This window comes from Tupaia chinensis, unplaced genomic scaffold (genome assembly GCF_000334495.1).
Source record: "Tupaia chinensis unplaced genomic scaffold, TupChi_1.0 Scaffold000029_1, whole genome shotgun sequence".
NCBI classification, from domain to species: Eukaryota; Metazoa; Chordata; class Mammalia; order Scandentia; family Tupaiidae; genus Tupaia; species Tupaia belangeri.
Genome location: NW_006159459.1, coordinates 399482 through 425457, shown reverse-complemented (window position 1 = coordinate 425457; position 25976 = coordinate 399482). Strand labels below are relative to the sequence as shown.

At 38.0% G+C, this 25976-nt stretch overlaps 1 protein-coding gene across 5 annotated transcripts in view; it reads left to right on the top strand.

Moving 5' to 3' along the window:
- SLC24A2 (solute carrier family 24 member 2) overlaps positions 1–25976 on the top strand; it is a 289619-nt gene that overhangs the window by 157508 nt on the left and 106135 nt on the right. For 4 of the 5 annotated variants that reach the window (XM_006140327.3, XM_006140323.3, XM_006140324.1 and 1 more), the window contains exons 3-4: positions 8645–8683; positions 11215–11323. In XM_006140327.3, coding sequence (XP_006140389.1) covers positions 8645–8683; positions 11215–11323 — 148 coding nt within the window. The remainder of the gene's footprint in view (positions 1–8644; positions 8684–11214; positions 11324–25976) is intronic. The other variant, XM_006140326.3, reaches the window with a different exon arrangement.

Below are 25976 nucleotides of genomic sequence, written 5' to 3'. Positions count from 1 at the left end.
CAAAAAAAGAAAGAAAAAGAAATGGTATCTGAAAAAAATCAAGATTATTAAATATTTAATTGAATGTCTACAAATATTTGATACTAGCCTTAAGTATTAAAACTAGTCTTCTTAAAATTGGCATGTGGTCTCAGCCTTGGCAGGGCAGTGGTAATTAATTCTTGGCAAGGCTATAAGCCATTTGGTTGATTAAGGATTCAGTTCTCGGGGCCAACAGGTGGCATAGTAGTTAAGGTGCTAGACTTCCATGTGGCTGACTGCAGTTCAAGTCTTGGGCCTGGCAGCTTGAAAATTATACCAGGCCCATGTGCATACATGCCCAAAATTCTAGGAGGGAAATGGGAAGAAGAATGGAGGAGAAGGGATTACAGCATGGCCATATCCCCTGAAGGGTGATTTCTCACTTTCCCTCTCCCTGTCTGTCTCTCTTTGCCCTATGACAAAAACCTAAGGGAAAAAAAAATAGGATTTAATTCCCAGGTTGACCTGTATATTTCAGGTTGTGCATGTGCCCATGGTCCTAGCCAGCAGGGAAAGGCTGGGAGAAGGATGGCAGCCTGAGACCTTCTTGAGAGTGCTTGTCTCTCTTTCTCTTTCTTGTTCTCTCTTTTTTACTTCTTTCTCATGAAATGAATAAATAAAACTTTTTAAAAATTATGTGAGAGACTCTCTTCTCCCTACATAGGACAAGAACATTGCGGGGAGACATCTAAATCTGAGGGGCTCTGCTCATTTCCAGGACAAATGTGAGGGCTGAGCAGCCCCAAGTTGCAGCCTTCCTCTTCCAACTAACCTCCCTGGCCCATAGCTACAAAGTGAAGGAGAGAAATTGACACAGAAATATCTCACACTAGAGGGAACCCCACAAGCATACAGTTGCAGAAACCTTCTCCAACAAATTAGAGAAACATAAATACACCACCAAATGACTAAAAATCAGAGAAGAGAAACTTCAGAGTGAGCAACAGGGAGAAAGACAGAGCTGCAGAGAGAACATGGATCACCTCCTCCTGGATGCTTCTGAACTCTCAATTGAAACCCTGCAGCTCAACTCAGGTGCACCTGTTCCCTAGAAACCAAGAGGCCTTTGTAATATCCAGTTCCAATTACAAAAGTGCGGGTTGCTTGATGAGTGTCACGAAAATGAAACTACAAAGACATTGCAGATCACTTCCTCCTGCATGCCTCTAAATGTTCAGACTGAACTCCAAGAAATTAGGAAGAAACATATTATCCATCAAACAACACGAAATCACTACAGAGGCACAAGAAATATGAAAAACCAAGAAAATCTCGCTTCCTCGAGGGAAGAGAACAGTCCCTTACCATCCACAGACAGTTTAAAGGAACTCATGAAGTTTTTATGTCAGATAAAAACTTCAGAATATTCATAGTGACTAACAGAGATGCAAGAGAAGAGAGATAATGAACTCCAGAAGATGTAAGAGAAAAGTGACAATGAGTTCCAGTGGTGAGAAAGTTCTTCCACAATCTGAAGAGGAAATGCATACCATACAAAAGAATCAATTGGAACTATTAGAGATCAAGGCTGTAATACAGGAAATCAAAACCTCCCTTGAAAGTATTAAAAGCAGATTAGTCCATGCAGAAGATTGAATATCAGATGTAGAAGATAAAATCTCTGACCTTGAAAAAAAATCACCAAAAAGACTAAGAAAATAACTCAAAAAATGAGGATAATATATGAGAAATATTAGATATCATTAAATGCCCAAACATCAGGATAATCAATATCCTAGAAGGTGAAGAAACAAAATACCCTAATAAGGGTATTGATAATCTATTCCATGAAATCTTGGAAGAAAACTTTCCAAACCTAGAGAGGCATTCAAATATCCAGACCCAGGCATTACAAAAGGCTAATTGTTTATTACCTATTGGTGATAACATGTATAATAGTCTCAATTGAACTGGTCTGAGAAGTATTTCATGTTAGGTAAATTCTCTTTACAAACCAAGTGATATATAGTGATTGAGTGTTTAAAAATAAATCATAATGAGAATAAAAAACAATAATAATAATGATAAACTGAAAAAAATGAAAAGTTATTTGATGACAATGATGTGAATAGTAAGGTCTTTGCCTTGACTGATATGCATGCTAATCATGCTGGAAAGAGAAATGTTATACACTAAAAAGATATATGTAATTAAATGTAATATAAATAAATAAATAATAAAACTGTACAGAAACTTAAAGAAAAGAAGAAGAAGAAATACAAAGAACCAAACAGAATCAACCCAAGAAGATCTTCTCCTAGGCAAATCATAGCCAGACTGACCAAAACCACAAAGATAAGATACTAAAATTGGCAAAAGAGAAATGTTAAGTTACATACAAAGGTTATATCATCACACTAACACAGTTCCAGAAAGTGAAAAGATAGGTAAAGGCTTAGAAAACCTCTTTCATGATATATTAGTTGAAAACTTTCCAAACTTGGACAGGCACATAGAAATCCTAATTTAGGAAATCAAAAGAGCACTACATAGATTTAACATATGATGATCCTCTCCAAGGCACATCATAGCCAAACTGATAAAAATCAAAGACAAAGATGGTATTCTAAAAATGACAAGAGAAAAAAATCAGGATACTTACAAGGGTTATCCCATTAAACTAATGGTAGAACTCTCAACTGAACAGTGCAGGAGAGAAAAAAATTGGTATGACATATTTAAAACTCTGAAAGAAAAACAATTTCAGCCAATAATACTACACCCAGCAAGATTATCCTTCAAATGGGAAGAAAAGATAAAAACACTCTCAGATAAACAGAACCTGAAATAATTTACTAAAACCAGACCAGTTCTTCAAGAAGTTCTGAAGGGAGTGTTATACCAGGAAAACTAAAGACATACACACAGAAATAAGAGAACAAAAACAACCAAGAAAATGACCAACTTAATGGTAGAGATGAGGCTGGAAAGATCAATAATAACGTTTAATGTTATCTTCCAGAATTTAAATGGAAAGATCGGATCACAGCAACTTGGCAAATTTAATGAAAGAGAGGTTAATCATGTGAAACTGTACAGGAGAAATAGAATTTTATAACTTTTGACTAAAACATTACTGATTCTCTCCTTTGTTTTCCAGATTGAAGGATTTTTGACTTCTTTTGAGCTGTTGATAGGTCCAGCCATGCAAAAAAAAAAAAAAAATAGGTCCAGCAATTTGCTAAATTTTTTTTGGAAATTGAAACAAACTTTTCTCACTTGCTGACCCCTCTGGAGTTGGAAAATATTTGTGGGTATTCTTATTTTGTGGCAGAATGTTTATTTGCATAAATTCAAAAATATCTGTTGTCTTGCACCAGAAATTTGAAATACTGGTTATTGCTAGTATTTCAATTCGAACGTCATTTCAGAAGATATGACCAGAAAGCTAAGGAACTAAGGTAGAGCTATAGAAAGCCAACAGAAGCTCTTGGGAAAATTTCCTAGTACCATAAACAGTTCTGCTTGGCAGATACGTAAAGACTGTCACTTCCTGACAGGCCCAAACACCTTTCAAATACGGTACTTAAATGCATAGGCAGATGGTGAGTCTCTGACTTGGCTCAGTAGCCTGGGGAGGTTTTTGAAGAGTCTAATCTGAAGTTCCTCATAAAAGGTCCCAGGGGCAGGCACCCTGGGGAGCTGGGATGAGCGCTCCAGCTGCGAGCTGCCTAGACAGCCCTAGTGTGCCTGACCCAGTGCGAGACTCAGATGCTGTGAGTGCAACACGGCCCAGGGACCTACCCAGGTCCCTACCTGGCCTTGCAGGGCCTTACCAGCCCCATGGGTAGTGAAGTGACCTGGGTGCCCTGAGTCCAGAGTGAGCGAGAATTCAACACATGCTCCAGCTTCTCCTCAGATATCGTATTCTACACCTCATTCAGGTGGTGCTCCTGGAACTCCACCGGGACAGCAGTAGCCCTTAATTCCCCCTTGAGTGTGTGAGCTCAGGTCCCATGTTGTCCCCAGGCAGCACGGTCACTGGAAAGGCACCCTCCACCCTCACATACTTGATCTGGCTGCGTGTGGGAATGTGCACTGTGACTAAAGTACCCCCACCTCTCCATGACCCAGGGTTCAGGGTGGAGACCAGCCACTGGATCAGCTAGTGGACACCACTTATCCCCACCATGTTCTCCTCAAAAAGGCATGGACAATTACAGAAAAAGAGTCCTCTTGAAACTCTATCTTCTAGACTCCCAAAATATTCAGACAAAAAGCCATTTTAAAGCTGAGGTGTGTCCTGGCCTGTTCAGAGAAACTATGCTCTAACTCCATCTTCTAGACACTCAAAATATTCAGACAAGCATAGTGGAAGAGAGATTTTTGTCAAGAATGACCAGAAACCACCAAAGAGGCACAAGAAACATGAGAAACCGAAAAAATATCTCTCCCCTAAGGGAAAAGAACAATCCCTCATCATCCACAGACAGTATAGTAGAACTCGTAGAAATGTCTGATAGAGAATTCAGAATATTCATAGTGACAAAACTAAACAAGATACAAGAGCTGAGAGATAATGAACTCCAGAAAATCCAGGAGAAAAGAGACAACAAGTTCCAGGAGGTTGAAGTTCTTCCATGATCTGAAAGAGGAAATACACACCATAAAAAAAAGAGTCAAATGGAGCTATTAGAGATGAAGGCTGCCATTCAGGAAACCAAAACCTCCCTCAAAAGTATTAAAAGCAGATTAGTCCATGCAGAAAATTAAATCTTGGATGTTGAAGGCAAAACCTCTGATCTAGAAAAAAATAAATAAATAACTGAGAACATAACCCAAAAAAATGAGAATACTATATGAGAAATACTAGACAGCATTAAGCACCCAAACATCCGATAATTGATATCCCAGAAGGTGAGGAAACTAATAAGGACATTGATAATTTACTCCATGAAATCTTGGAAGAAAACTTTCCAAATCTAGAGAGACATTCAAATATCCAGACCCAAGAATTACAAAAGACCCCTACTAGAATCAACTCAGGAAGATCTACTCCAAGGCAAATCATAGCCAGACTGGCCAAATCTACAGAGACAAGATACTAAAATTGGCAAGAGAGAAATGTCAGGTTACTTACAAAGGTTATCTAGTCCGGCTAACCTCAGACCTCTCATCAGAAACAATGCGAGCAAGGAAGGAATGGGAAAATATATTCAAAGTGTTAAGTGAAAAACAGTTTCAACCAAGAATACTATACCCGACAAGATTGTCTTTCCTATGGAAAGAAAGGAAAAAAACATTCTTAGATAAACAAGACCTGAAAGAATTTGCCAATAGCAGACCCACTCTTCAAGAAGTTCTGAAAGGAGTCCTCTACCAGGAAAACTAAAAACACATGCAGAAATAGGAGAACAAAAGGCAACCAAAAAATGACCAATTTAATGCTAAGGACAAGAAATATCAATAATAACGTTGAACATTAACTTCCAGGATTTAAACGGAAAAATTGGAGCAGAGCAACACTGCATATTCAACAGAAGGGAGTTTGAACATAGGACTGAACTTGCAAAATAGAATTTTGTGACTTTTTTTGTTTATTATCATCATAATCTTGTTTATATAACATTGAATTACATATAACTTTACAGCGTATTACATTGCTTTTTCAAAAGGGATTGCCATGCATGTTAGTCAATACAGACATTAAACTCCCCACTTCATTATTCAATAACTTTTCACTGTTTTTTATAATTTTATGACTTTTGAGTAACACATTACTGAATTTTTTTACTATGCTTTATTTTCCCAATTTAAGCACTTTACTTTTTTTTTTTTTTTTTTGGAGAGGTTTTTGCTATAGGGCATGTGTGTGCTCACAGAAAGACAGAAAGAGACAGAGAGACAGAAAACGAGAAATCACCTCCAGGGGGACAGCCACGCTGCAATCCCTTCTCCTCCATTCTTGTCTTGGGATCTTGAATATGCACGCACACACCCCCAGCATGAGTTTAAGCCACCAGGTCTGGGACTTTGACCGTAATCAACTACATGGGAGTCCAGCGACATAGCCATTACACCAGCTGCTGGTCCCAAGCATTTTACTTTCTTTTGAGGTCTTGATAGGTTCAGTAATTTGTTAAAATATGTTTCTTGTTTGTTTCTTTAAATGGAAACATAAACTTTTCTTTCTTCCTGATCCCTCTGGAATTGGAAAATATTTGGGAATATTCTTATTTTATGACAGAAGGCTTATTTGTATAAGTTCAATAATGCTTGTTGCATTGAGTCAGAAATTGGAAATACTCATTATTTCACAGGGCTTTGACTGGAATGTCATACCTGAAGATTAGTCGGAAAACTATGGAACTCAAGTAAGCCAACAGAAGCTCTTAGAAAGATGGCCTGGCACCATAAATAGTTCTGCCTGGCAGAGAAGATTAGAGAATATACATGAAAGAATTTATAACAAAAAATAACTTGGAATTTTCCAGCCCAGCATTGTAATCAGTAGAGATTGTGCAAGAGCAACCACACCAGAGGATTATCTTGAGAAAGACTTTGAAGGAAGAAAAAGAGACTGATCTTTGCCAGCAGATGGTAGATCACAGAATACTTGGTAGGCAGGGCTGAATTGGGAAGGTTTGTGTGTGACTAGTGTGCTGGGCATTTGCTTTTCAACAATTTGAGTAGTTAACATGTAAATATTTTCTCAAAAATATTTAAAACTGTACTGTCTCTGTTGTTATGGAGTCACAAACAAAATTATTTAAAATTGTAAGAAATATTTGAACATTGTTTTTAAAATTCAGTATCTTGAAATTTTGAAAGTTGTTTATTAACTGTCAAGAACTATGGAGTGTGAGCAAAAATTTTCTTATATGTAAAGTAAATGTGGAAAAATGTAAAAATAAATAAATAAATGGAAAAAGAAAAAATTTTTTAAAAAGGTCCCAGCAAAGCCAACTAAATCAATTAGTATTTGTATGGGCATTTGTGCAAATAACAGGAAAAATTGAGACTAAATTTATTTATTTTTTGTAAATAAGGTAAGTTATGCCTCTTTGGTATAAGAGGAAATAAAGAGAGAAAAAAAATGTTTCAGAGAAAATTACAGTGCACTTATTACCAGATTTTACCTTTGTCCATATCTGTTTTTTGAGTTTTTAGTATCTGCCTACTATTTGAACAGAATCCTAACCTTTTTCCTGGCTTTAAGTCTTAGGCAACTTTTTCTTAATACTGTTGTATCTTGACTTATTATAGCTAAAACTGCTTTTCTTGAAATTAAAGAAAATATATTAAATATATATATGTATATATTTAATGACTGCAGTAAGCTGCATAGCCTCAGCTAGGTGCTACTTTATAGTATGTTCATCCTATTCACTGAGTTGTATGCCTAAAGTCAGACATATGTTCACAGATGTTTGTATCTGCCGTACTTGTTATTGAAAGTATTTAGATTAGTTAAGATCCTTTGTGAATCAATAAAATATGAAAAAAAAATTATAAATGACTATTAGTCAGGGATATTATCCATAGTTGACTAATATTAACTAATATTGACCAATGTTGACTTGTTAATCATTATTGTTAGTCAATATTATGGTATATTCATATAATCAAATTTATGTAGCCATTAAGATGTAGATATAGATATAAAATGTCTATGTATAGAAATGTTGATGATAATCTGTATAAAAATATGTTTAATAAAAATAAATAAAATTAATTTAAAAAACAAGAAACAAAAATTATGTGAGAACAATTGTAGATTCACTTTTGAGATTTCTTAAGCGTATCAATTATAGATTAATTGAATTACACATAACCGATCATTTGAAATTCAAAATTTTAAGAATCTTCATATTTTTATACAAAAATATATATTATATATGAAAAGAAGTGGGGCATCTTAATATTCTTTATACAGTGTGTATGGTAGACCCTAAAAAAAAGAGAGCCGAGAGAGTGATGGTTTTTAAACAACTCTGCACCCATCTCCTTTCAGCAAGTGAGTGATTATTCCTCAAGATATACATTACTCAGGCTCTAATGGGGAGGACTAGAAGGCTAGATGGGGGTAAGGAGGAAGTTCTAGTTTATCCTTGCAATTAACATCTGCAGTTGCAAAGAAGTCAAAAAGGCAGTGGACTAAGCTTGAGGAATCAAGGCACCAATGAATGAATGAATCATTGGAAAGCTCACCAGATGGTGCCTTGATTCTGTTGCAGGAGCGTTCTCTCATATACCAAAGTATTATTAATATATTTTCTTAGATAAAACAATATTCAATAACCTTTTTAAAATTTTTTTCCCACCTAACAATACGTTTTTCCACTTCAGTATGTGTGACCTTACCTCTTTCATTTAAGGATCACCTGGTATTCCACTTCATGGCTGGGCCTTAATTAATTTAACTGCCTCTATCCCTGGGTATTTGGTTGGCCATGTTGACTTCAACCTTTCAAGAGAATGGCTCATGTGCCTAAATAAACCATTACATATTGGCTAGAAATATATACCCTTTGCCCCCTGTTTTGGTTTAACTTATCCCAGGAGCAGAAAAAACAAATCTTTCTTTCCCTATACTTATGTTTGTTATTAAATGTAAGCCCTTATGTAATTTTTCCTTTATTCATTTCTTTGTCTTTTGTTTTTGCCTTTCTTCCTTATGCAGTCCTCTACAGCCGGGGACAAGGATGAACCGGCTCTACCGGTAGGAAGCAGTGGCCTGTCTGTACCTGTCCATGTGCCTGTGGGGAGTATGGGGGCAGGGGTGGGAGAAAGAGGGGCTTGTGCTCAACAAATCATCCTCTCCCTTGGAATACTTACATGGCTTAATCCACTGGTGTGTGTGTTTGTGTCTGTATACTCTTATAATGACTGGATCCTGATATTTAATGACAGTATTTCTGGGACCAGATTTCAAAATTTTGAATTCTCATTCATTTGGTATAAGTGTTTATAGGTGTTGAAAAAGAGTGATTTCCAGATTGCATTCCAAGGGATATTGAGCTGGTATTTGAAGACGGCGTGGAATCTAAAGCTTGATATCTGGTTTCTTTGTGTATCCGCATGCACATACTTTGTGATTGGAAATTTCTTTTGGTCCTGTCAAAAGAAATGCTGCATGAGACATATATCAGCGTGATCATAATGCACAAAGGAATGCTTTAAGCTCTTCTATAGATACAATCCTAATCTAATAAAGATCACCACAGCAAATACCTTTCAGTTTTCTAAAATATAGAAAATAGTAACAGTGGTTATGACAAATCAATAACAAGAAACACATTTTCAGTTTCTATCTAATTAGCACATCACATTTATATTGTACAGCATGGTCAGGAAATGACCTTCTGAGTTTTTATGTTCATCTAGCAAGCAGTGATTATATTTTAACTCTGTTCAAGTCCCTTAACCTTGTTCCTGAAATATTTTGAAACATAATCATCCTTTATCACTATATAATACAGTGCATTAATAAATGCTACAGATTTTTAAGGCTAAACAGACAGAATGAATATACATATAACCTCATCCTTTCTCCTACAATGCTCAGGGCCAAGACATGATGGATATGCCAGATCAAGTACTAGGCTGAAGTTTCTTAGAGTGCTAAGGAGCCAGGGTTCCATCTGGGAATCCTGGTTCACACAGTTCTTTAGAGGAGTCATAAACTGGTTCACCCCTGACACACCAGTAATCTTTTCTGATTCTTTTCCAGAACTTGTTGAATTGAGAATATGATTCCTAATAGAATATCGATTATAATAAAATCACAGTAAGAAAGTCAGATTTCTCTATGAATCTCATACATTGATTTTACTCTTGCTTCAAGCTTACTGCAGGTTTCATGATTGCTTCCAAATGTGTGGACTATGATTGTTAACAAGTATTTTACAAAGTAAGAGACCAATGGGCAACAGTTTGGAAATACTGCCCAAGTTAATCAAGTTAACCAGGTTTCTTTCGTATTACATTTAGTGATCTACTATGTATTTTGAAACGCTATAAGTGTGTTGGTCTAGGATAAAACACTTTCCAAATGTATTTGAACATGGAGTCTCCTAAAGAAATCCCTTTTGTGGGTCTGGACTGTGATGGAGTATTTTAGAAAATCCTTTAATATAGAAGGTTGGAAGACATTGTGGAAAATAGTATTTTATTTTTATCTGACCCCAGAAAAATTTCATGTCAAACTTTTAGATTGAAAACTCAATAAGCAATTAATACCCTTATACCACTCTCCCTTTTAAATGTGTTTATAAAGCTTGGCTGCCTCTGAGCATCTTCCCCTGAGAACCAGCACAAAATCCACAAAGGAGAAAAAAGCAATTCCTAAGTAGGATAAAAATCTGTTAAAATACAAAGGGCTTAGATAGGATTTTTTTTTAGATTGTTTGCTTTTGAAGACAAAAGGAAAAACATTTTGTTGGCAACTTTAACTCCAGAAGTTCATTCTTTCTCTCTCTTATCAGTTCTACTCATTTAGCCAAAGGACTACAACTCATAGGAGTTTGTGCAGAAAGGGCCCCCTCAAAGACAGGAGGGTTTTCCATGGATTTATGAAAGGAGATCTATCTTTCCAAATCTCACTTAACACAAATCATCATGCATTCTGGATGCCGCTTCAGTACCCAGGACCACAGTAAATATGAGATAGCCTAGGAGATGTGCAATGTAATCCTTTGGGAAGCAAGGAGAAAATATTAGCACCTCTGTCATTTACTTTCTGTATAATTCTTCACTCTCGTTTTTGAAACTGTGTTTTATATACTCCTATTTTAGTATGTGTATCTATATGGAAGATACACGTTTGTGTGTGTGACCCATAGATATGTGCGTAAGATCCATTCCTCTCCGCTCCACTTCTTGTCTGTGCAACTCGAACAACCCATTTCTCCTCTCTGAGACTATGTTTTCTCATTTTTCTAAATGGAATAATAGCAGAATCTACTTCAAGGGGTTCATTCTAAGAAGGAGACAAAGGAATGGGTGTGAAGCATATTGCACATTGCCTGGCATTTACTAAGCTTAAGAAAATAAAAAAGAATCAATTAATTCATCTAGTAGACAGTGGCATGAAAAAGTCATTCCCTTGGGGAGTTTGAAATGTACTTTGAAAATCCTTGGTTCAATAGTGTGACAGAAATGCATGGCCACCAGACTAGGTGAGGCTCTCATCTATAATGCACTTGCCTTTCATTTCTGGGAACTAACAGCATCTTTGGTTTCTCTGCTCAGGCTAAGCCGCGTCTCCAGCGAGGTGGAAGTTCTGCCTCCCTCCACAACAGTCTCATGAGGAATAGCATCTTCCAGCTTATGATACACACGCTTGACCCACTCGCCGAAGGTAAACATCAGGCTTTCACTGGGAGCTTGTGTGGGGGGAAGGAGGATGTCAAAGGCTTCCCTCCATAAAGCATGTTTATGCTGTCACCACACTAGCCTGCCAACATCCCCTTGTTAGCATCTGCCAAAGGAAGCCCTGGGCCTTGGATGTGCTTTATCTACAACAGCTCAGTTCATGATTGGTGGTGTTTGTACCAGGAGGAGGATGTGAGGTCTGTGTGCTGAGTCTGTCTTTTGATGCCTCTGGCATAAACAGAGTTTTCTAGGAGGCAGAAAGGACAGAAAGGCTTTCCTCCCTGATGGCTAGAGTAAAATTCCTTATTTATGATCTTTTCTAAGTTTCAAAGCAAGGTTGTGTGTGAAGATAAATTCTATACTTTAAAAAAGAGAGAAAGAGGGGCCAGCAGATGGCATAGTGCTTACATCACTGGACTCCCACATGTTCAACTGTGGTTCTAGTCCTGGACCCAGAGGCTTAAAACTCACACCGGGCAAATGTGTGTGAGTGTGCAAGATCCTGGGAAGATAATGAAGGAGAACGAATTTTGTCATGTCCATCCCCCCCTCCCGGTGGGTGATTTCTCACTTTCCTTCTCTCTGTCTCTCTCTCTCTTTTGAGTGTACATGTCCTAAGGCAAAACCTCTCCAAAAACAAAAAGAGAGAGAGAATAGAAAAAGAGCTCTATGATTTTGGAGAGTCAGAAGTTGTTTTGGGAATGATGTTCATGGAAGAACATGGATATTGAGGTTATGCTGGCTTTTTGACAATCAAAGGAAGGGAGGTGAGCGTCCAAGCTCTAAGTGCACTCAAAGATGACCATGTGGGATCAGTCACTGGAGATCCATGAGACCCAGTTCACTTCCCAGGGTATTTATAGAAACCACCGCAAGAGCCCGGTAATATATACTTCTAGTTTCAGTCAATCATAATGAAATCAGCACATCATGTTTCTTCCATTGTTCAAGTATCCTAAAAAATTAATTTTGTAAGTACATAGATATCTGACATGTCAAATAATTATCAGAACTTTGCCAGTGTTGAGGGGTTCAAATGTGTCCTAGCCTGTTCTCCCTTCATCCCTGGCCCTTGTAATCAGGCCTGACGTTACACAGAAGCTAATTGCAATCACAGGGAGAGTGTGCCTGGGAAGCCGATGTGTGCCACTGAACAAACACATGGAATCTGATTGTCTAATCATGTCACGTAAATCAGAGACCTTATCTAATATCAAGCTTTGCTAGGTCATTTCAAAGGTAGGGACTACCCAGAGATTCAGATGACTTAAAGAAAAACCTGGAGTCCCAAGATTGACTCTTCAGGGCCTACCTCTCTCATTGGATACACACTAGGTGAGGCTCGCAGGGTCACCTCTCACTGCAGAGCATGGGGCCTATCAAATATGAAACAACTCCCTATTGTTCCCCAGAGAAGCCTTGCTTTGTAGAGTCTGAGAACTATTAACCAGAGGTAACCTTAGCCAGGGGCATCCCAAAAACTTCATTTGACCACGGCATTAGACTGGTCACCAGATTTCTCTTTTCCCCAAGACACATTCCCAGAGAAAGAAGCAATCCCTCTTTCTCTTCCTCCTCACCACTGAGCAGCTATGGGACTTTGGGCAAGTTAGGGTCTTTCTGGTGCTTAGCTTCTTCAGTGATGGGAATAGTTATCTTTGGCAAAGTAAACATGCTTCACAAGAAAAGTTCACGTTAACATTGTTGTTCTCCTTTCACAGAATATTGTACAACCAACATAGACCTCAAATTGATCTACCTGTCCTCCTCTGCCTGCACTTTATTCCAAGTCATCTCCATTGCTTGCCTGGATTCCTGCAATAGCTTCCTAGCTGGCTTTCCACTTCCATTACCTCTGCTTATACGTATTTCAACACGGCAGCCCCAGTAATCGTCTTAAAAAAGCAAATCGGGTTATGTCACTTCTACTTATAACCTTTAGTGGCTTCTCAGGGCTCTTAGGAAAACTGCAAAGTCATTACCACAGTCTATATGATCTGCCTCTTACTCCAAACCCAAATTGACTCACTTTGTTTTAGCCACAGAGGACTTTCTGACCTCAGACAGGTATCTTTTCCCTGCCTCTGGGTCTTTGCATAGGCTATTCCCTACAATAAAACACTTTTCCTTCCTCCCCACCTTCTTCCACTTCTCTCTGCTTTTTATTCCTGCCCATTCTTCAGTTTTCTGTCCAAATAGCACTTCCTAACCACGGAGTATAAGTTAGAGGAGCCAATCCTCATCTCTCAGTGCACTCTTCAATTGTTCTTTATTGCTCATGTTACAATTTGCGTGATTGTTTATTGCCTGTCTCTGCCCAGACATGTAAGTTTCATGAGAGCAGGGACCTGTTTTATTCACTGACTGTCCCAAAGTCCAGCAAAAACCTGGCTCATAGTAGCTGCTAAGATTAAACAACTTAGCTGAAGTCATGACATTGACCTAGTACTCACACAATTCCACAGCCTTCTAAAGTTCCACTGATTTAAGATTATAAACAAATTATATCTTGGTTGTTCTAAGCACCCACTTCTCCACCCCATTGCCCCAGAGAGCTAGGTCAGAAAAGAAAGGAATGGTTTAGTTGTTCCGATTCAGTTATGAGCAAGCAACTGAGTGTATTTATTTTTGGCAAAGGAATAGGTAGTAATGAAGAGGACCAACTTCAGAACCAGACTCTGGGTCCAGCTCCGAGTTCTTCATTTACTAGCTGTGTGACCTCGCACTAGTTACTTAACCTCCTTGTAACTTGATTTCCACATCTATAAATCAGGATGCTACATAATGATATATGCATTGTAGAGCTGAAAGGATTAAAGCAGTGAACATGTATAAAGATTTAACACACAGCTTAGAACATCATCAGAACCAATTCAGATTTGAAATTATTGTTTCCTTATTTTTTGAGTAATAATTCAACACATTCTTTTTTTAAAAAAATTCAACATACATGGTGAAACAAAATTCTCCCTCCTACATCAACCCCAGTTTTCACCAGTCCCTCAGTTCTCCCCAGAGGAAATCACAGTTACCCATTTCTTGAGGCTCCTTCCACAGATGTCAATCAGAGACAATTGTGTGTGAGTGTGTGTGTGTGTGTATGCCTGTGTGTGTCTTTGCCCACAGGTCTCAACGATCTAAGTTTCTCTGTTTTTTTGTTTAGAGGAATTTTAGTTTCTGGTAGGGCTTGTTTTCGTCTTTTCTGTTAGGAGGGGAGGTTATGTTTTGTTTCTGTGAGATAAGAGAGAGTGAATCTGGGTTGTCTCAGAGTTGGGCCATCAGTGATTTTCCAAAACACCTGGCGCTTGTGGTGCTGCACTGCAATTAAACTGTTTGTTCCTGCTGTAGCAAGATGTGCCTTCTGAATCCGGCTTTCAAGGTGAAACCTCTCCCTGAAAGACGTGGAGGGCTCCAGTGGTGTGAGTCTGAGAGACGCTGAGAGTCATAATCAGTTCTGGACTTGAGTGATTAGAAAATATGGAAAGCACTTCAATGCTTTAAAATTGCTCCATAGCATGCGGCCAAGAAAACAGATTGCTCTGGTATTTTTCCCCAAAAATTCATGATCATTTTCCATTCCAAGAACAGCAGAAAAAAAAAAAAAATTAACCCACAGCTCTCAGAAATAGTCATCTCTTTTTTGCTTGCATCTAATCACTTGAATTTATATGTCCTCCTGCCAAACGACCACCTTGTAAGAACGTGGAGCATGCTGGTTATTATCACCAGGCTGACAGCGTGGACACTGCACTGAAGGACAGCTCACTGACATTCCTGGCGATCACCTCACTGAGGGTGCTCCAGCACCACAGGCATACATCAGTATTCACAAAGGGAAGTGTTCAACTTTAGTTTAAAATACCGTCTAGTAGAGGTAGCCCATGGAAATACATTTCCCTCTGTCTCATCTGTGCCACTCAGGTGTGTTTGTCATCCAAAATCCAGCAATTAAGCCCTTTAAAAGCCTCCACCAGTAGTTGGTTCAGCCTGTGAACCAGAGTCACAAGGTCCAGCAGTGTTCATGTTTCAGTTATCTATTTATGTGCACCCCAAGCACCCCAAGACTTAGTACCTTATAGCCACCATCATATTATTGCTCATGATTTTATGTATCAAAACTTTGGGCAGCAATTAACTGAGTGGTTCTCATTTCCTGTGACCTCAGACAAAGTCATTTAGTGGCACTAATAGGTGAGCTAATGATCCAGAAGAGCCTCACTCACATGTCTGGCACCTTAAAGGCACAGCTGGAAAGCAGGGCTCAGCTCAGCTACTGACTTTCCATGTGGTCTCTGCCTTTCCACATGGTCGGACTCCTTATATGGGGACTCCGGGCATCTTTCCTCCAGGTAGAAGCTGTAAAACTTAGAATGACCTAGTCTGAGAACCCCAGGGTGTCACTTCTACTGCATTCCATCAGCCAAGCAATCACTGAGGCCAACTAGATTCAAGAGGAGAAGAATGAGGTTCCAGTTTTCAGTAGGTAACTCCCAAAATACTGAAACTGCCTTTAATCTAACCAGGCTGTTTTTGGGCCACAGAGTCATCACTGATGATTCATCTCATTGTTCATTTGTGCACTCTGGGCAGGCCACACTGTGTGGAAGGGACAAAGCTGCAGTGGACCTTCCTAGGCAAAGGTTTAGTCTAAACAAAACTAAGCAATGCCTTTCCAGGAAAGAAAAAAATCTATAACAGGGCACTCTTCTTGAAAAGAAGCAATCTGCTTAAAGCTCGTATGAATGGTTACAATAAATATTCTGTTTCTTTTATAAGATATCCCTGGGGAACTAGAATGATAAGTCTTTGGGATCACTGCATGACTGTCTGAATTGAACTTTCTAATAAATTCAGTGTCCTGTATCGAACTTAACATTTTCTCTAAATGAGACATTATATTTACACAGGTGTGTATCTTTATGAACCTGAAACAAGGAGGCTACATATAGCACTTTGAGAATGAGCTTCTACTTATTAAATTGTCTATAATAATGCCACCAACTAACATTTATGGAGTTCTTAGAAGAGGCCAGGCACTATGCTGAGCGTTCTGTGTAATCCATCTCATTTAATCCTTACACTAGCCCTACTCTAGCATTCAGAGGAGGGCTTTGGCATGTAAAGAGACTGTCTTGCCTTACCAAAGTGAGACAGGAAGTAAATTTGAACCTACATCTGCCTAATTCAAAGTCTGTGTGCTAGTCTGCCTCCTTTCTGCTTTCGGATTTAATAAGAAAAATAGAACCCTGACAAACTATTAGATTAAGCCAGCTGAATTCTATTATAAGACACTGGAAACAATTTTAACTAAAAAATAATCTCCAGTAATCCCTGAGTACTTCTTTTTTTTTATTTTTATTTATGTTTTTATTTTTTAATTAATTAATTTACATTTATTCACTGAGCATTGTTACAGCATACAAAATGTAATTTCCCATCCAGAAGATGCTGCATAGTAGCTTAATCATACATGTTATTGTCAATAATTTTCCATTTCTAGTTTTATATATATATATGTGTGTATATATATTTTTTCCCCTATTTCTCACCCTCTGCTATTTCTCATGTTCCTCCCCCACTATCTCAGGTGTCCACAGTTGTTCTCCATTCCTTTTTCCCCCATATTTTTTCACAAAATTTCTCCCATATTGATTCACAAAATTTCTTAAATAATCTAACTACATTCAATAGCAAGCTCTGCTGATGTGTACATATCTATGAATACATGTCTGACTTAAGGCATGAAACTCTGAGTAGAATGAATATACTATAACGTGGCACCTACCTGATGCTATATAGTTTACTATGGTCATTAATTATGTATGTTTTACTATATTTTTTAATTTCAAGAAAAGCAGATTTAACTTTAATAAATCAAAGAAATGCTAAGGAAATAAGCTTAAAACTTAAAGCCAGGAAACAGGTTGGGGTTCTGTTCAAATAGTAAATACATGAACCTATCAGTAGCTCAAGACAAGACAAAAATCCTTAACATCGGAAAACAAAGCCTAGAAAAAAATCAACAATGTCTTAGTCAAAAGTCATAAAATTCAATTTCACCAGTTCAGTCTCAAGTACTTTTTATCTTTTGTTGTGATGCAATTTTCCCAATTAAATTCTGGGATATAATATTCAACTTCAGACTTGTTCCCACAATTAAGTTGGCCATTTTCTTAGTTTTTGAACTCTTTTTTCTGTGCGACTGTATTTAATTTTCCTGGTATAGCACTCCCTGCAGAATTTCTTGGAGATCTGGTCTGGTATTGGTAAATTCTTTCATATTTTGTTTATCTGAGAATGTTCTTGTCTTTTCTTCCCCTATGAAGGATGATCTTGCCATGTATAGTTTCCTTGGTTGCAATTGCTTTTCTCTTAACACTTTGAATATATTTTCCCATTCTTTCCTCACTCACATTGTTAGCAATGAGAGATCCGCTGTCAGCCTGATGGAATACCCTTTGTAGGTAACTTGCTGTTTCTCTCTTGCCAATCTTAGTATCTTGTCTTTATCTGTGGTTTTGCTCAATCTGGAGCAAAATCTTGGAGAAGATCTTCTTGAGTTGATTTTATTTAGGGTCTTTTGTATTTCTTGGGACTGGATCTTTGAATGCTTCTCTAGGTTTGTAAAGTTTTCTTCCAGGATTTCATGGAATAGATTGTCAATGCCCTTATGGGTCTCTTCCCCTTCTGGGATACCAATTATGCAGATGTTTGGACGTCTCATGGTATCTAGTATTTCTCGTATAGTATTCTCATGTTTTTGGACAATTTTCTCAGTCTTCATGGTGGATTTTTTTCTAGGCCAGTAATTCTATCTAATACAACTGAGATTCGATTTTCATTGTGATCTAGTCTGTTTTGAATACTTTCAAGGGAGGTTTTGACTTCCTGTATTATAGTCTTCATCTCTAGTAGGTCCATTTGATTCTTTTTTAAAGCGTGTAATTCCTCCTTTAGATCTTGCAAGAATTTCCTCACCTCCTGAAGCTCATCAGCTTCTTTCCCCTGCCTCTTCGGCAGTTCATTGTCTCTCTTCTCTTCAATCTCTGTGAGCATTGTCACCATGAAAATTCTAAATTCATTGTCAGACGTTTCCATGAATTTCATCATACTGTCTGAGATGAAAAGGACTTATTTTTCCTTGGAGGAGAGGTATTTTCTTGTTTTTCCATATTTCTTGTGACCCTACAGTGATTTCTAGTCATCAGATGGATGGTGCATTTCTTCTAATTCTTGAAGTTCAGTCTGAATGTTCAGAGGCATGCAGGAGGAGGTGATCAGTGATCTCTCTTCCGTTCTGTTCTCACTCTTTGTGCATCAGAATCAGTGGGAATAGAGGAATATTCTGACCCTAACTGTTTTCAGATGTATAGATTCTCTTCACTTGGACCTGTCTAGACCCTTAGTGAGCAGAGGCTGAGAAGCAAAAGAGTGAAGATTAAAAAAATCTTGCTTGCGCGTCGCGCAAAAGCACTAGCTCACAGCTGAAGCTCAGGATCCATGTGGAGATACCAAGGTATCATGCTTTGTACACATTATCTCACTTAATTCTTTAAAAGGCATATGAAAGAGGATCTGTTATCCTCACTTCTTTTTTTTATTTTTATTTTATTATTTTTTGATACATTTGATCACTATACATTATTTAGCTGGCAAAGAGAATTTACCCAACATGAAATATACTTCAGACCAGTCCAGTTGAGAATACTACATACTTTATCATCAACAGGTAATAAACTATTATTGTGTTCCACAAATGTACTGCCTCTCTATTCCTCCCCCTAATTTACTCTCCTATAGTCGTCCCCTCTCCCACCTTCCTTCCATACTATCTCCAATGTCCATAATTATTTTCAATGCATTTATGTCCTCTAATTTTTCCATTTCTACCATAGAGTGAGGACAGTTGGTATATATTTAAATGGAGAAATGCAATATCTTTCTTTCATAGCCCAACTTGCTTCACTCTGCAATAAATATTCCATATTTGACCACTTTCTATCAAATGCCAGGGTCTTGTTGCTTTTTCATGGCTGATTAGTATTCTATAGAGTATATATGTCAAACTGTTTCAATCCATTTATCTGTTTATAGACATTTGGGTTGGTTCTATGTCTTAGCAATCGTGAACAATACTGCAATAAACATTGATGCGCAAGCGCTTTTCCAACTGACCATTCTTCTATCCTTTGGGTAGAAACCCAGGAGTGGAATTGCTGGATCTTATGGTAGTTCTATTTGTAGAAGTATTGTTTTCCACAATGGCTAGACCAATTTACATTCCCACCAACAGTGTAGGAGAGTTCCCCTTTCTCCACAACCCTGCCAACACTCATCATTTTTTGTATTTTTAATCTTCGCCATTCTGTCAGGGGTTAGGTGGTATCTCATTGTGGTTTTAATCTGCATCTCCCTTATGATGAGGGATGTTGAGCATTTTCTCATATGCTTTTTGGCTGTTCATATGTATTCCTTAGAGAGTTATTTATTCAGTTCATTTTCCCATGTTTTAATTGGGTTAATCATTTTTTGGGGGGTAAGCCACTTGAGTTCCCTGTGTATTCTGGTTATCAGACCCTTATCTGAGGCATAGTTTACAAAAACATTCTCTCATTTCAAGAGTTATCGATTCACGCTAATTACTGTATGTTTTTCTGTCCAGAAACTTCTTACTCTGATGTAATTCCACTTGCCTATTCTTGGAATTATTGTCTGTACTTGGGGGGGGGGTGGTCTTATTTTAATAGTCTTTGCCTGCTCCAATATCTTCCAGAGATTCCCCAGGGTTTTCCACCAGTAGTTTTACATTTGAGGTCTTAAGTTTAGATCTTTGATCCATTTTGAGTTGATTCCTATTAATGGTGAAAGAAAGGGATCCAGTTTCATCTTTCTGCAGGTAAATACCCAGTTTTTCTAGAACCATTTGCTAAAGAGATTTTCCTTTTCCCACTGGATAGACTGATATCCTTTGTCAAAAATCAGTTGGTTGTATGTTTTGAGGTTTACTTCTAGTGTCTCTATTCTATTCCATTGGTCCACCTGTCTGTTTTTGTGCTAGTACCGTGCTGTTGGATTATCACAGATTCATAGTGCATTTTAGAATCAGGGAGTGAGATGCCACCCACTCCACTCTTCTTGTGCAGGATTGCTTTGGCAATAAGGTGTCTTTTATGATTCCAGATAGCTTCTATGATTGTCTTTTCTAGATCTGTGAAGAATGTCTCTGATAATTTGATTGGAATTGTGTTAAATATATCGATTTATTTGGGTAGAATTGCCATTTTGATTATATTAATTATTCTAATCCAAGAACATGGAATGTCCTTCCACTTTTTTTGTCATTTTCAATATATTTTTTAAGGCTTTCATAGTTTTTCTTGTAAAGGTCTTTGACTTCCTTGGTTAGGTTTATCCCTAGCTATCTTATACATTTTGTGGCTATGGCAAAGGGAATTCCTTTCTTAAGTTCTACCTCATTGAGCTTGTTGTTTGTATATAGAAATGCTATAGATTTTTGGATGTTGATTTTGTATCCTGACATGTTATCCTCATTTCACAAATGAGGAAACTGAGATCCAAGTGATTCTCTTACTTGCCCTATATCACAGTTCTAGAATAATGAAGTCAGGCTTCTAACTCAGGTTGTCCTGGCTAGGCTTAGTGCTTATTGCTCTGTTTCCACCTATTATGGCAGTTCTCTGCCAGAGTCACACTTGTCAGATGAGCAAGATTTGGAGAAAATTATTTTCCCAGGACTATACAATGTAACTCCATGACAGACCCCTAGTCATGGTCAAATATGTCCACCTTCCTCTTCCCATCCCTGGTAACCATCATCCTGTCTTCTCGAGTTCCTAATTTGCAGAGGAAAGATGTAAAGTTTCCTTCTTCCTCCCTCTAAAGAGTTCTCTGCTGGCCCATATGTCCAACTTTTATACAGTGGCCTTGAATCCTCCTCCAGAAAATATATGCCCCCATACTTGTCTTCTAAGAATCCAGGATCCCCTAAAACTAATGTAAAAATGTACCCCATCTCTGCTCAAAACCACCTTACCAATAGTAAAGGCCCTGGTCCCCTGTGACTTGCCTCTTTGCCTTTCTTCCCTTCCCCCCTCTCCTCTTTGCACTCTTCTCCTCCTTCCTGTTTCCCTCTCCTCCTCTCTATCCTCTTACATCTTTCTTTTGGTCTCTCCTCTCTCCTCTCCTTCCCTCCTCTGTCTCTCTCTCTCACCCTTCCTTCCCTTCTTCCATATTGTCTGCCCTCCTTCCCCTCTCTCCTCATCTCTCTGGCTCTTCTCTCTTTTCTCTCCTTTGTTGGATTTCTCTGTCTGCCTAGCAACCTCTTCTCACAAACTCTATGCACACTTCTGCCAGAGGGCCTTCACACTGTTTCCTTTCCCCCTAGACATTCAAATGGCTCTTGTCCTCCCTTCCTTCAAGACAATCTTCAAATGCCCCTTGATCAGAGAGGCCTCAAACAATCTTTGAAATATACCAGAATCAAACAATAGTAATAAATCAGAATCCTCAGTCTTTCTTCCCCTGCTCTGTATTTCCCCATAACACTTGTCACCATAAATATATTTATTGTTTGTTTGCTACCAGTCTCTAACCTTATATGTCCAATAAGGTAAGACCTGCTTGCTCTGTTCCCTAGTGCCTGGCACAAGTGAGTCCCAATACACATTTGTTCAGTGAATTGAGCACTTACTTTTACAAGTTTTCTCCTGGAGAACTGTATGTCTCTAGCCATGTAGACTTTCTTAATCCATGCCCTGTCAAAGGGCTCTTTGGTTGTGACCAACAGTCTTACTTAATGGATGGTTACCTTGGGATAGTGCATAGCAATCATGTCTGGGTTGACCAGCCTCTTACATGGCACATTAAGTAGGTGCTCAGTCAAATTTTCTGAATAATTGAATGAATCTTCCTCTATTGACTCTCTGGCATCACTGTGGCAGTAGGAAATGTTTGCTCTGTGCCTCTCACTTTGATGAATCTTCCCATTCCCATCCTCCTTTTTTCCACCCAAACACTCTGTTCATCTCTCATTTCCTTTCCTTTTCTTCCCTTTGAGATACCGTTGATTCTTTCATTTACTACATTCCCAGGACCTGATTTTATATGTTCAAAGAATTACCAGCACTAAAATATTCCAAGAAGTTTATAATTCTTAACCATTCATTCATTTTTACAAATTCAAGCACCTGTAAAGTAGCATCCCCCACATAATTTGGGGTGAAGACAGATTGAGAAGAAAACTAAAAGAAGCAGCTCCTTATTTAGCTTCTTTGGATTCTCAGATGCTCACCTGTGAGTTCTAGTAATTTCTGCGTCTTTGAAGAAATTCAAATGTTTATTTCTTTTAATTATAACAATTTTTTTTAGAAGTACCAATATGTAACCAAGAAAAGTGTACTGGATACCTTAAAAAACAGAAAAGTAACAATAATACTTACCCAGTGGGCCTGTAATTGAACTAAAGGATTCTTTAACGACAGAGTTCAAGACAGTTTAGGACAGCAGGTCCCCCCAAGGCCTGCTATGCAATCCTCTTGAGACTGTTTTTCATGACAAAACTTTCAGAATCCTATAATGAGATGTCTCAAAATGACACCGTCCTTATTGCATGATATCTGCCTTATTTGCTGTTAGAAAGACAGGCAAATTGTTCCCCTGGTAAGATCATGTCACATCATCAGAGAAAGTCTCTGCTGCTGCTACTCTCTAGCCAATTCGCTTCTGTCACATTTGTTCAAATTGGTGGGAGGAGTCTCCTGAGAGGTTTCCCTGCCTCTGAAGGACAGCCATGCTCCAGCTCTGATGCCTGTTGTGACATCCTGATGCTCTCTCTTGCATTGCTTTATCTGTCAGCTCGGGCAATGACAGATAAGCCATGGCCTTAGGGACCTGAATTCCAGAACATCTGCATTATAAAAGACTCACAAATGAGAAGCAAATATCTTCCCCCCCCCACCTCCATCCATGCTATATCTTAGAACATAGGTTTTCAATATTTTTTTTAACAGCAGAACCAGTTGTTCAAAGGAATTCCCCCCAGAGAAGAGTACATTTTTTCAACACTATAGAACCAAGAGTTCACTCATGTCAGTTCCTTTATCCACGTGCCTGATTCAGTAGCTTTCTTACAGACCAGCTATAATGATATAAAAGAAATAAAGACCCTATTCACAAGTGCAACAAAATTAAAAAGTACCAAGAACTAACCCAAAAGAAATATTTGAGTACTTTATGGCAAAAATCATCACATTTTAAAAATATTTTTAAAGATCTAAATAAATGCTAAGAGATTATAAAAATAATGTCAATCCTCCCCAAATTAAATACAACCTGATCCTAACTGAAATACCAAAACGTATGTCATGGGATTTTATAACTTGATTTGTAAATTTACATAAAATAAGCAGGAAAAGCAAAGACATTTTTGGCAAAGAACAAAAAAGGAATGTCCAGTAGAGATCAAGAAGCAGTATAAAGCAGCCGTTTCAGTGCTGTGGTTGAAGTATTTAGGAGGGAGGGGAAGAGGATGGACAAGAGGCAGTTGGGAACCCTGAGATGGACTTTTGAGGGGCTCCCTGGAATTGAGGATGAGCACTATTGCCCTGAAACCATTAACTGCACTTGGCCAAACACCATGGGGGCAAGAGAAGCGCTCCTGGAGCATTTAAATCACAGTTCAAGGGAACGAGGCCCTCACTGCCGAAGCAATAAAAGCACATTCATGGATGAACATCACCTCATGACAAGTGCTCCAGCACAAGCACAGCACGAGCTGGCAGCTGGTGTAGATTAAGCGCTCCATGCAGGTGAGCTCAGCTCGCCAGATCTCCAGGAAATTCACATCCTCGTGTGAACCCTGAGGAAGAGCAATCAGGAAAGTGTTCCTGGGGAAGATGAGCTTTGGGAGTGGATTTTCAAAGGATGTGAGAAGTGTGAGCAAGCAAAGGAACTGGACGGGTCTGGGAGACCCCCAAGTCTTCACATGTACAGTCATCCCTCCCTGTCTGCAGTAAATTGTTTCCAAGTACTGCACAGATAGCAAAAATCAAGGATGCTCAAGCGGCTTGTATAAAATGGTGTGGTATTTACACATAACCTGTGTGCATCCTTCCATGTGCTTTAAGTCACCTTTAGATTACTTATTTGCAAGTAAGCTTACTTGCTGTTTCTTTTTCCTTCACCAAACACAAAGCTTATTTATTTCAGATTTTATTTAAAAAAAATAGCTTCAAAATACACTTTCATTTGATCCCAAAAGAAAGTCATTCATGCCTACTTCAGTCAAAATGTGAAAAAGATATCCCTGATAGGCAATATTATGAACTTTCTTTCTATCCCAAGTTGTAGATCAGTTTAAATTAACAAGAAAGACGTTTGCATCCAACCTTGGTCTGATAAGCAAACAGGCAACAGGAAAATCTTCCTGGAGAATTAAATCCAATCTACTGGCCATGGTTTAATACTGTGACAGTAGTAAAAATTCCTAAATAGAGGCGAGCAGGCTATTAATGCCTCTCACAGCACAAACACAGGACAAGTTAAATGGCACCTCTCTTAGGAAACAGTAAAAGACGTTATTTCCATATTTGAACATCAAAGATGGTAGAAATTGAATCTCTTTTTGTATACATTGTAAATAAATATCATTTGGAGCATAAGAGAATGCAAACAGTCTTACTGACATAAATGTTTTAGAGTATGAAAATAGTCTCTGTTATTTTCTCTCTCTTCTATGAAGGTTTGCTTTGAAGTAAAGACCACAATGTATGTGGCCAAAAAATTGATTTTTTATGGTATTTGAGCTTAAACATAGTATGAAGAAGGAAAACAACAATCACGTATCTGTAAACTTAGTTTTGTCCTGTTTCCCTGAAACTATCAACTGTTCAAAAGGGAACTCCCGTTTTTTTTTTTTTTAAATTGCAGTTTATTTTTCTTGCTCTTCCCTTTATTATTGTGCTTTTTTTCTAAGAGATGCTAGTCTTAAGGAATATGTCAAATATGCATGTTTGGAATAGTTTTACATAAAGCTTTGCTTTATCAGTAATTATTTTTCACTTAAGACTCCTCTCTTTTTTGCATTTTTTTATTTTTATTATCATAATCTTCTTTATATTACATTGGATTACATATAACTTTACAGTGTATTACATTGCTTTTTCAAAAGGGAATGCCATGCATGTCAGTCAATACAGAGACATTAATCTCCTCGCTTCATCATGCAATATCTTTTCTATGTTTTTCCCAATCATTATTATTATTATTCTAATTATTTTTTAAAACAGTCAATCACTAATTCTCATTTTGCTTGTAAAAAGACTTTATACATCATGAAATACTTCTCAGACCAATCCAGTTGAGAATACTATACATGTCATCATCAACAGTTAATAAGCCCTATCTGTTTCTCACTAACGTCCTGCCTCTCTATTGTTCTCTTGCTATCTTTCTCTATCCTCTTCTCTTCACCTCCCCCATTCCACATTGTCCTCTTCTCATTAAGTACCTTCACTGCTTTTATGTCCTCCAATTTTCTTTCTTCCTTTTCTTTCTTTTTAAAGTGAATCTATTCACTAACGCTCGAGTGAGAGAGGCAGAGACAGAGAAAGACAGCAAGC